The 12442-nt window shown below is 45.0% G+C and overlaps 1 protein-coding gene across 2 annotated transcripts in view; it reads left to right on the top strand.

Moving 5' to 3' along the window:
• Window positions 1-1329: 1329 nt before the first annotated feature.
• acss1 (acyl-CoA synthetase short chain family member 1) overlaps window positions 1330-12442 on the top strand; it is a 73919-nt gene continuing 62806 nt past the window's right edge. The window contains exon 1 of one of the 2 annotated variants that reach the window (XM_072265663.1): window positions 1330-1859. In XM_072265663.1, the coding sequence (XP_072121764.1) occupies window positions 1481-1859 (379 nt within the window). In that variant the 5' untranslated portion in view covers window positions 1330-1480. The remainder of the gene's footprint in view (window positions 1860-12442) is intronic. The other variant, XM_072265662.1, reaches the window with a different exon arrangement.

Below are 12442 nucleotides of genomic sequence, written 5' to 3'. Positions count from 1 at the left end.
GAGGTCACCAACTGTGACCCCTCCTCCAGATGTGGTCGATCCTCTGCAGTGAACCTGGCACCCAAGCGAGGGTGGACACACACCGGGTTCCCGCTGATCGTACCTTTCCACCCTGTGCGTCTATGGCTTGATTCCGCAACCAGCCTTCCAAAACGACTCCCACCGACTTGCGAGGGGGGGGGGCACCGCTTCCAGGGTCTCATTACCTCGGGGTGTCGTGTGTGTCGCCTTAGCGAACCTGTCCCTTTTTATCCCCCTGCTGGGGTATCGCCTGTCCATCACTTCAAACAGTTCAGGGTTCAAAGGGGGAGCCGCTCTAGACAGCTCTCTCTCCCGTCCCTTCATTACACATCTCCAAATACTGCTCCATTGTCTTCCTTATCTCTCTCTCTCCCGAAGACAGGTGGCAGATCAACTACTGATCACACAGGACAGCTAACATCTATGTGTATTCTTGTCACAATATATATACTAATTTGCTGAACTTCTATATTTTATAGCTGTAGAAGATTATATATCAATAAAAAGATTTTAAAAATGGGAAGTTGATTGGCAAAAGGGATACCAGGCTGGAGAAGGGAAAAGATCATGGGACTGGAAGCCTGGGGAGAAAGAGAAGCAGGGAGGGGAGCCCGGAAGGTGGAGAGCAGATCAGGAGTTATAGTGAGAGAGACAGAGGGAGAAAAAAAGAGAGAGAAAAAGGGGGGAAAATAAAAAATATATATTAAAAATATTAAATAAACAAATAAGGGATGGGGTGTGAAGGGGAGGAGGGGCATTAACGGAATTTAGAGAAGTCAATATTCATGCCATCAGGTTGGAGGCTACCCAGACAGAATATAAGGTGTTGTTCCTCCAGTCTGAGTGTAGCTTCATCTTTACAGTAGAGGAGGCCGTGGATAGACATATCAGAATGGGAATGGAACGTGGAATTAAAATGTGTGGCCACTGGGAGATCCTGCTTGCAGCATCTTTTTCAGCATGTTTTCCAGCATCTGCAGATTTCCTCGTGTCTGCGTCTTTAAACTTAGATCTTTAGCTGAGCATTAAGCTTGTTAAAATCGTTTTCTAGAAAAGGGAGTGCTGGGACAGAAACAGAAGGCTACTATTTATATGGCGCTATATAACAATCTTTCTTGGTAATAAATTTCTTATACAGTCAGTAACCGCTGTAGTGCGCAGGGCGCTGCCACAGTCAGATTGCGACAGGGGATTGATCTATTTTGGCGATGTTTGTTGAGGATAAATATTAGGTCTGGCAATTTAACAAAATGTTTTGTTGCTTCGGTAAGGCCCCCTTTAGCCCAACCTTCACGCAGCAACAGCTTCCTCTTCTGGGTCTGACACCACTCAGACTCGGCACCTCCTCTTCCACCGAGAGAGGCAAGGCGCCCGGGGAACTCTCGTTCGTCGCCGTTTCCCAAGTGAACTCATTCTCCTCCGGGGAACTCCCCCAAACTCTTAAATAGTCTGGGGCAACATGGCAACGATCATTCGGTGCTGCCGCATGCTGCGGAGTCCCTTCAAGCGGCGCCTGTTTCACGGTGGATATGTCGGAGATAGACGGGCGGCCAGAGCGGGAGCTTCTGGCCGCGGTTTGGGATCCGGGCAGATCCGATCGTTCCACGTCGCATCGTCAACTCTCAGTATCAGCGCCTTCATGCCAGAGTCCAGCTCCTTCCCAGGGGTGCGATCGTACACCGACCTGCTGGACTTCTCCGTCAGGGATCCCGAGACGTTCTGGGGGACCGTGGCCAAGGAGAGACTGGCGTGGAACCGGCTCTTTCACACGGTTCGGGACTATGACTTCAGCAGCGGTCGGATCGCCTGGTTTCTGGGAGGACAACTCAACGTGTCAGGTACCAGATCTTTGTCGCTCACATCGCTACCACACATTTCAAGTGCTGCGCTTTCTGTACTTTCCAGATGGCCGGTAGACACCCGCTAATAACAGAGAACTGCGCTTCAGATCAACTGTGCCCGTTCCAGACAAATGCTAGCCCTGAGGAGAAAAGCTTCCTTTATTGTTATTGTACTACAATACTTTATTCTCCCTCGGCTAGGGAACAGAATGTTCTCCGGGTGGGGGTGGCATAACGCAGGGTTTCCACCCGAAGCGTCGACAATACCCTTCACATCACAGTTGCTGCTCGACCCACCGAGTTCCTCCCGCAGACAGCAGGTTGGCCTGACAGCAGCACCAGGGACAGAGTTGGCGGGTACTGAACGGACTCGGGCTGTGGTAGGGAGTGAGTGAAACAGCACAAGGGGTAAAGTCTGCTTTACCTCATCCCGTAAGGTTTTCCTGCTGCGAATGTTTCGGGAATATCCCGAAGAATATCCCAGAGTTGGCCGGACTCCTTTGGGCCTGGGCCTGTAGTTCAGAAGAATGAAGAAGGATCTCATTGACACCTATCGGATATTGAAAGGCATGGCCCGAGAGGAAATTTCCCGTATTGGGGCAGTCTAGGACCAGAGAGGAGAATAGAGAGCATCAGAATACAAGGACGTCCCTTTAGAACAGACAAGAGGAGGGATTTGTTTAGCCAGAAGGTAGTGAAGTTGTGGAATTCATTGGCACAGACGGCTGTGGAGGCCAAGTCATTGGTTCATTAAAAGAGAAGTTTGATGGGTTTTTGATTAGTAAGGGTGTCAAAGATTATGAGAAGGCAGCAGACTGGGGTTAAAAGGGATAATAAATCAGCCATGGTGGAATGCTGGAGAAGACTCAATGGGCCGAATGGCCTAATTTGCTCCCATGTCTTATGGTCTTACAGTTTCTCAAAAACAAATGTAAATGCTGGAAGTCTTAAATAAAAACAGAAAATGCTGGAAACACTCAGCAGGCCAGTCAGTGTCCGTGCAATGACAACGAGCTGAAGACTTGGCCTCCAGATCCTTTGTCCGATTCCAATTCCAATTTATTGATCAAGGGTCAGAGATCAACTTTATTCACCAGATGTATTTACAGTACACATATTAAGAATTTGCTGTGGTGTGTTGGTGCAACATGCAACAAAAACAACATTAAACAATTATAAAGAATAAAGCATCGTATAAAATTTAAAGTTAGAGATTAAAGTATGGAGATGGAATAAAATGTGCATAAATAGAACCATGTATTTACAATGTAAACAGCATTATAAAATGGTTTAAAGTGTTTACAGTGCAGTGACGGAGGTAATAGATAGAGAGAATGGGGTGGGGTGAGTTAGAGTGATTGATCAGATTAACTGCCTAACGGAAGAAATTTTTGAGATAAGACCATAAAACCATAAGACATAGGAGCCATTGTGTCTGCTCCACCATTCCGTCATGGCTGATATATTATGCCTCTGGGCCAGCACATCTTTTCTTATATAAGGGGCCCAAAACTGCTCACAATACTCCAAGTGTGGTCTGATCAATGCCTTATAAAGCCTCAGCGTTACATCATTACTTTTGTATTCTAGTCCTTTGTAAATGAATGCTATCAATGCATTTGCCTTCCTTACCACCAACTCAACCTGCAAGATGACCTTCAGGGAATCCTGCACAAGCACTCCCAAGTCCCTTGCACCACTGGCTTTTGAATTTTCTCCCCATTTAGAAAATTGTTCATGCCTTTATTTCTTCTGTCAAAGTGGACAACCATGTACTTCCCTGCATTCCCTCCACGGGAATGGTACCGGAGGATTGGAGGGAGGCGACTGTTGTCCCCTTGTTCAAAAAAGGTAGTAGGGATAGTCCAGGTAATTAAAGACCAGTGAGCCTTACATCTGTGGTGGGAAAGCTGTTGGAAAAGATTCTTAGAGATAGGATCTATAGGCATTTAGAGAATCATGGTCTGATCAGGGACAGTCAGCATGGCTTTGTGAAGGGCAGATCATGTCTAACAAGCCTGATAGAGTTCTTTGAGGAGGTGACCAGGCATATAGATGAGGGTAGTGCAGTGGATGTGATCTATATAGATTTTAGTAAGGCATTTGACAAGGTTCCACATGGTAGGCTTATTCAGAAAGTCAGAAGGCATGGGATCCAGGGAAATTTGGCCAGGTGGATTCAGAATTGGCTTGCCTGCAGAAGGCAGAGGGTGGTGGTGGAGGGAGTACATTCAGATTGGAGGATTGTGACTAGTGATGTCCCACAAGGATCTGTTCTGGGACCTCTACTTTTCGTGATTTTTATTAATGACCTGGATGTGGGGGTAGAAGGGTGGGTTGGCAAGTTTGCAGACGACACAAACATTGGTGATGTTGTAGATAGTGTAGAGGATTGTCAAAGATTGCAGAGGGGTTGCAGAGGATGCAGAAGTGGGCTGAGAAGTGGCAGATGGAGTTCAACCCAGAGAAGTGTGAGGTGGTACACTTTGGAAGGACAAACTCCAAGGCAGAGTACAAAGTAAATGGCAGGATACTTGGTAGTGTGGAGGAGCAGAGGGATCTCGGGGTACATGTCCACAGATCCCTGAAAGTTGCCTCACAAGTGGATAGGGTAGTTAAGAAAGCTTATGGGGTGTTAGCTTTCATAAGTCGAGGGATAGAGTTTAAGAGTCGCGATGTAATGATGCAGCTCTATAAAACTCTGGTTAGGCCACACTTGGAGTACTGTGTCTAGTTCTGTTTGCCTCACTATAGGAAGGATGTGGAAGCATTGGAAAGGATACAGAGGAGATTTACCAGGATGCTGCCTGGTTTAGAGAGTATGCATTATGATCAGAGATTAAGGGAGCTAGAGCTTTACTTTTTGGAGAGAAAGAGGATGAGAGGAGACATGATAGAGGTGTGCAAGATAATAAGAGAAATAGATAGAGTGGATAACCAGTGCCTCTTCCCCAGGGCACCACTGCTCAATACAAGGGGACATAGCTTTAAGGTAAGGGATGGGAAGTTCAGAGGGCATATTAAAGGAAGGTTTTTTACTCAGAGAGTGGTTGGTGCGTGGAATGCACTGCCTGATGTCAGTGGTGGAGGCAGATACACTAGTGAAGTTTAAGAGACTACTAGACAGGTATATGGAGGAATTTAAGGTGGGGGCTTATATGGGAGGCAGGGTTTGAGGGTCGGCACAACATTGCGGGCTGTGCTGTACTATTCTATGTTCTATGTTATATTAAATCTGCCACTTCCTTGCCCATTCCCCCAGCCTGTCTTAAGTCCTTCTGCAGATATCTTGCTTCTTCAACACTACCTGCCCCTCCACCTATCTTCGAATCATCCACAAACTTAGTCTCAAAATCATCAATTCCTTTATCCAAATCATTGACATACAACATGAAAAGAAGTGGTCCCAATACTTATCCCTGTGGCACACCACTAGTCATTGGTAGCCAACCAGAAAAGTCCCCTTTATTCTCACTATTTGCCTCCTGCCAGTCAGTCAATCTTCTATGCACACTAGTACCTTCCCTGTAATATGATAGACTCTTAGTAAGTAACCTCATGTGCTGCACCTTGTCAAAGGCCTTCTGAAAATCCAAATAAACAACTTCCACTGGCTCTTCTTTGTCTATCCTGTCTGTTATTTCCTAAAAGAATTCCAATAGATTTGTCATTCAAGATTTCCTCTTCAGAAAACCATGTTGACTTTGGCCTATTTTACAATGTGCCTCCAAGTACCCCAAAACCTCATCCTTAATAATAGAATCCAACATCTTCCCAATCACTGATGTCAAACTAACTGGGCTATAGTTTCCTTTTTTTTTCACTCTGGTTCCCATCCCCCTGTCAAATTAGTTAAACCCTCCCCTACAGTTTTAGCAAATCTGTCCCACAAGGATATTAGCCCCCCTCAGGTTCATGTGTAGCCTGTCCTTTTTGTACAGGTCATACCTTCCCCAGAAGAGATCCCAGTGACCCACAGATCTGAAACCCTGCCCCCTGCACCAGTTCCTCAGCCATGCATTTATCTGCCAAATCGTCCTATTCTTAACCTCACTGGCACGTGACACAGGTAGAAATCCAGAGATGACCACCTTGGAGGCCCTGCTTTTCACTATATTCTCTCATCAGGGCCCCCTTCCTTTTCCTACCTATGTCATTGGTTCCAATATGTACCACAACTTCCAGCTGTTCACCCTTCCCCTTTAGAATGCTATGGACTCAATCCAAGGCATCCCTCAACCTGGCACCTGGGAGACAACATACCATCTGGGTATCTCTATCGCACCCTCAGAATCTGCTTTCTGCTCCTCTAATTTTGGAATCCTCTATCCCTACTGCACTTCTCTTCTCCCCCTTCCCTTCTGAGCCACAGAGCCAGACTCAGTGCCAGGGAATTGGTTGCTGCATTTCCTCCAGTAGGCACCCCTCCCCCAACAGTATCCAAAGCAGTATACTTATTATTGAGGGGAACAGCCACAGTGGTACTCTTCACTGGCTGCCTGTTCCACTTCCCTCTCTTGACGGTAACCCAGGGACCTGCCTCCTGCATCTTAGGGGTGACCACTGTCCTGTAGCTCCTGTCTATCACCTGTTCATTCTCCTGTATGAGCTGAAGATCATCGAGCTGCAGCTCCAGTTCCTTAACACAGTCTCTAAGGAACTGCAGACCGATACACTTTGTGCAGATGTAGTTATCAGGGAGATTGGGGGTCTCCCAGCTTTTTCACATCTCTCACAAGGAACGTGTCACAACCTCCACAACCATTCTCAGCACACTAGTCATGTACTAATAGAAAAAAACAACTTACTAGAAACTTTCTTGTTTACTAAGAAGCCTGTGCTTGCCCAAGCCTGTTCTCGCCTAAGCCAGTTGAGCCAAAGCTGTACCACTTTTAACACTGGCCCTTTCCAACAAAGGCCATTCCACTTACACCTCCTTCCTTTTTATTTTTCCCACATTGATTTCAACCAACCAAAAGAAAGGTGAAAGCTCTCAAGCTCCATTTAAACTTGGTGCTGCGTCAACAACAAACAACCACTCATGCTGATTTCAGCCTGCAGAAAGATAGCATGAAGTTTTTGTTTTAACAGCCCTATATCGCTTTCCAGAAGGGAGCTTTTGGGCAAGGCAGTTTGCAGGGTGGGTAGTCTCTGCAATAATTTTTTTCCAGCCCTGTTCTTTGTCCTGGACACATACGAGTGATGCTAGTATTACAACAGTAGTGTGCAGAAGAGCATCTCTGAATGCACAACATGCCGAATCTTGAAGTGGAACAGAAGGCCACAAATATACACTCAGTGCCACTGTATTAGGTACAGGAGGTACCGAATAAAGGGGCTCCTGAATGTAATAGAATCAGTTGAAGATTTTTGTTATGATGGCGATCTGAGGAAGGGAAGATGGATTATGCACTCAGCATTTCTGGCTGGATAGGTCAGTCTAGTATTCGGCCCTCAAATACCATCATTTGTGGTAGGGGATTGTCATAACCAACAAGGTAGTAGAGAGATGGGTTCAAGAGCTTAGAAAAGTGAGGATAATGTAGAAGGAGGGAGAGTACAGGAGAGATGAATAAAGTCTCTTGAACAAAAAAAAGACAAAAAATTTTAAAGGGATCAGAATTTAACTTCAGGCAACATGGAGACAAAATTGAGAAGTGTGATAAATACGGGCTGAAGCTGTTATATCTGAATGCGCACAGTATAGATAATAAGGGAGATGATCTTGTAGTGCAGTTGGTAATCAGCAGGTATGATGTTGTGTACTGAGTCGTGGATGAAAGGAGATCGTAGTTGGGAGCTTAACATCCAAGGATACACATTGTTTGGAAAGAACAGGATGAAGGATAGAGTTATTGGGGTGGTTTTAGAACAAAGAACACAGAACATAGAAATTTACAGAAAATTACAGGCCCTTTGGCCCACAATCTTGTGCCGACCATGTAACCTACTCTAGAAGCTGCCTAGAATTCCCCTAGTGCATAGCCCTCTATTTTTCTAAGCTCCATGTACCTATCTAATAGACTCTTAAAAGACCCTATTGTATCCGCCTCCACCACCACCGCCAGCAGTGCATTCCACGCACCCACCACTCTCTGTGTGAAAACCTTACCCCTGACATCCCCTCAGTACCTGTTTCCAAGCACCTTAAAACTATGCCTCCTCATTAGCCATTTCAGCTCTGGGAAAAAGCCCCTGGTTATCCACACAATCAATGCCTCTCATCATCTTATACACCTCTATCAGGTCTCCTCTCATCCTCTGTCGCTCCAGGGAGAAAAGACCAAGTTCACTCAACCTATTCTCATAAGATATACCCTCCAATCCTGGCAACATCCTTGTAAATTTCCTCTGCACTCTCTCTATAGTATCCACATTCTTCCTGTAGTGAGGTGACCAGAACTGAACACAGTACTCCAATTGGTTCTGACCAAGGTCCTATTTAGCTGTAACATTACCTCACGGCTCTTGAACTCAATCCCAAGGTTGATGAAGGCCAACACACCGTATGCCTTCTTAACCACACTGTCAACCTGTGCAGCAGCTTTGAGTGTCCAATCAACACGGACCCTAAGATCTCTCAGATTCTCCACACTGCCAAGAATCTTACCATTTATACTATATTCTGCCTTCAAGTTGGACCTACCAAAATGAACCGCTCCACACTTATCTGGGTGAAGTCCATCTGCCACTTCTCAGCCCAGTTCTGCATCCTATCGATGTCCCGCTATAACCTCTGACAACCCTACAAACTATCCACAACACCCCCAACATTTGTGTCATCAGCAAGCTTACTAATCCACCCTTCTACTTCTTCATCCAGGTCATTTATAAAAATCACAAAGATTATGAGTCCCAGAACAGATCCCTGTGGAACACCACTGGTCACTGACCTCCATGCAGAATACGAACCACCTACAACCACCTTCTGTGGGCAAGCCAATTCTGGATCCACAAAACAAGGTCTCCTTAGATCCCATGCCTTCTTACTTTCTGAAGGAGCCTTGCATGGGGAACTTCATCAAATGCCTTACTGAAATCCATATACACTACATCCACTACTCTGCCTTCACCAATGTGTTTTGCTACATCCTCAAAGAATTCAATTAGACTCATAAGGCATGACCTGCCCTTGACAAAACTATGCTGACTATCACTAATCAGATATGTCTCTTCAAATGCTCATAAATCCTGCCTCTCAGGATCTTTTCCAACAACTTGCCCAACACTGAAGTCAGACTCACTGGTCTATAATTTCCTGGGCTATCTCTACTCCCTTTCTTGAACAACAGAACAACATATGCAAACCTCCAATCCTCTGGTACTTCCCCCGTCCATACTGATGATGCAAGGATCATCGCCAGAGACTCAGCAATCTCTTCCCTCGCTTCCCACAGTAGCCTGGGGTATATCTTATCCGGTTCCAGTGATTTATCTAACTTAATGCTTTCCAAAAGCTCCAGCACATCCTCTTTCTTAATGTCTATACACTCAAGTGTTTCAGTCCACTGTAAGTCATCCCACAATTGCTAAGGTCTTTTTCCCTGGTGAATACTGAAATAAAGTATTCATTAAGCACCTCTGCTATCTCCTCCGACTCCATGCACACATTTCCACTGTCACACCTGATTGGTCCTATTCTCACAAGGCTCATCCTCTTGCTCTTCACATACTTGTAGAATGCCTTGGGGCTTTCCTTATCCTGCTGACCAAGGCCTTCTCATGGCCCCTTCTGGCTCTCCTAATTCCATTCTTAAGCTCCTTCCTAGCAACCTTGTAATTTTGTAGTGTCCCAACAGTACCTAGTTTCTTGTACTTGTTGTAAGTTTTTCTTTTCTTCTTAACTGTATTTTCTAGATACTTTGTACTCCATGGTTCTTTAACTCTTTCATCCTTTCCCTGCCTCAATGGAACATACCTATGCAGAACTCCATGCAAATGTTCCCTGAACACTTGCCACATTTCTGCCATGCTTTTCCCTGAGAACATCTGCTCCCAATTTATGCTCCCAAATTCCTGCCTAGTAGCATCATATTACCCCCTACTCCAATTAAATGTTTTCCCAATTGTTTTGTTGGTAAATAATGAAATAAAATCCTTAGAAAGAAGTGACATAGGATCAGAAGATGTAGAATTCTTGCGGGTAGATTTGAGAAACTGCAAAGGTAAAAAGACCATGATATAGCCAGTTAGTTTGCTTTCCGTGCTTAGTAAGATGTTTCTGTGCTTAGTGAGTCCATTATTAAGGATGAGATTTCACGGTACGTGGGGGCACAGGATACTTACCACTGTACCATTGAGAGCATACTCACCAACTGCATCTCAGTGTGGTATGGCAATTGTCCTGTATCGGACCGCAAAGCACTCCAGCGTGTGGTGAAAACTGCCCAGCGAATTATCGGCACCCAATTGCCCACCATTGAGAAAATCTACCATAAGTGCTGCCTGGGCAGGGCGAGAAGCATTATCACCCTAACCATGGACTTTTTACTCTCCTCCCATCCGGTAGGCGCTACAGGAGCCTCCGCTCTCGCACCAGCAGGCACAGGAAGAGCTTCTTCCCTGAGGCTGTGACCCTGCTGAACCTCATATCACAGCGCTAAGCAGTATCGCATCCGTATTGTACTGTCTCCGTAATTTTATATTTGTATGCTGTAGCACTTTTTATTCACAATTATTTTGTAAATAACACTATTCTTTGCATTTCTGGTCAGATGCTAACTGCATTTCATTGGCTTTGTATCTGTACTCGGCACAATGACAATAAAGTTGAATCTAATCTAATCTAATCTAATAGGTTGAAGTCAGTTTAGTTTTCTTAAATGGAAATCTTGCTTGACAAATCCGTTAGAAATCTCTGAGGAATTAACAAACAGGATAGACAAAGGAGAGTTGGTGGATGTTGTTTACTCAGACTTTCAGCAGGCATTTGACAAGATGCCGCCCATGAGGCTGCGAAACAAGATAAGAGCCCATGGTATTGCAGGAAAGACGCTAGCATGGACAGAAGATTGGCTGACTGGCAGAAAGCAAAGGGCGGGAATAAAGTTGGCCTTTTCTGGTTGGCTGCCTTCGACTAGTGGTGTTCCGCAGGGGTCAGTGTTGGGTCAGCTAATTTTCATGTTATATTTTAATGATCTGGATGTTGGGATTGATGACTTTGTGGCTAAGTTTGAAGATGATCCAAAGGCAGGTAATGGGGCAGGTAGTGCTAAGGGAGCAGGGAGTCTGCAGGAAGACTTAGACATATCTGGAGAGTGGGCAAGGAAGTGGCAGATGGGAAGACAGTGTAGAGAAGTGATTGGCCATGAGCTTTTGCAGAAGGAATTAAGGTGTAGGCTGTTTTCTTAACAGAGCAAATCCTTAAATCAGAGGTGAAAAGTGACTTTGGAGTCCTAGTGCAGAATTCTGTAAAGGTTATCTTGCAAGTTGAGTTGGTAGAAAGAGAGGCAAATGGAATGGTAGTGTTTATTTTGGGAGGACTAGAATAAAAAAGCAAGAGTGTAACGCTGAGGCTTTATAAGGGATTAGTCAGACTACATTTGGAGTATTGTGAACAGTTTTGGACCCCATATCTCAGAAAAGATGTGTTGACATTGGAGTGGGTTCAGAGGAGGTTCACTGGAATGATCCTGGGAAGGAAAAGGTTAATGTATGAGGAGCTTTTGATGGTTTTGGGCTTTCTCTCATTAGTGTTGAGATGAATGGATGGAATTTTATTGGAACCTAAAATTGAAAGATCTTGATAGAGTGGACATGGAGAGGATGTTTCTAATAGTGGGTAAGTATAACACCAGAGGGCACAGCCTCAGAATAGAAAGATATCTCGTTAGACAGAGATAAGGAAGAATTTCTTTAGCCAGAGAGTGGTGAATTTGTGGAATTTATTGCTACAGACAGCTGTGGAGGCTGCCTTTGGGTATATTTAAAGAAGAGGTTGATATATTCTTGATTAGTAAGGGTGCCAGAGGTTTTGCGAAGAAGGCAGGAGAATGGGGTTGATTAAATTGTCGGTAGAACTAGAGATGGTAGGCTGAGGGTTTATAAGGCACTGGTCAGATTGCACCTGGAGTATTGTGAGCAGTTTGGGCCCCTATCTGAAAAAGGATGTACTGGCATTGGTGAGGGTCCAGAGGATGTTCAGGAGGATGATCCCAGGAATGAAAGGGTTGACATATGAGGAGCATTTGATGACTCTGGGCCTGTACTTGCTGGAGTTTAGAAGAATGAGGGGGGATCTCATTGAAACCTATTGAATATTGAAAGGCTTAGATGGAGTGGGGACATGGAGAGTCTAGGAACAGAGGGCATAGCCTCGGAATATAGGAACATCTCTTTAGAGAAGAGATGAGAAGGTATTTCTTTAGCCACAGTGTGGTGAATCTGTAGAATTTATTGACACAATTGGTTGTGGAGGCCAAGTCATTGGGCATATTTAAAGTGGAATTTGATGCCAAACCTGATTAGTCAGGATGTCAAAGGTTACAGGGAGAAGGCAGGAGAATGGGTTTGAGAGGGGTAATAAATTAGCCGCAATGGAATGGTGGAGCAGACTCGAAGTGCCAAATGGCCTAATTCTG

The sequence above is a fragment of the Mobula birostris genome, chromosome 8 (assembly GCF_030028105.1).
Source record: "Mobula birostris isolate sMobBir1 chromosome 8, sMobBir1.hap1, whole genome shotgun sequence".
NCBI classification, from domain to species: domain Eukaryota; kingdom Metazoa; phylum Chordata; class Chondrichthyes; order Myliobatiformes; family Myliobatidae; genus Mobula; species Mobula birostris.
The sequence above is the reverse complement of the archived record's forward strand: the minus strand, read 5'-3'. Positions and strand labels throughout refer to the sequence as shown.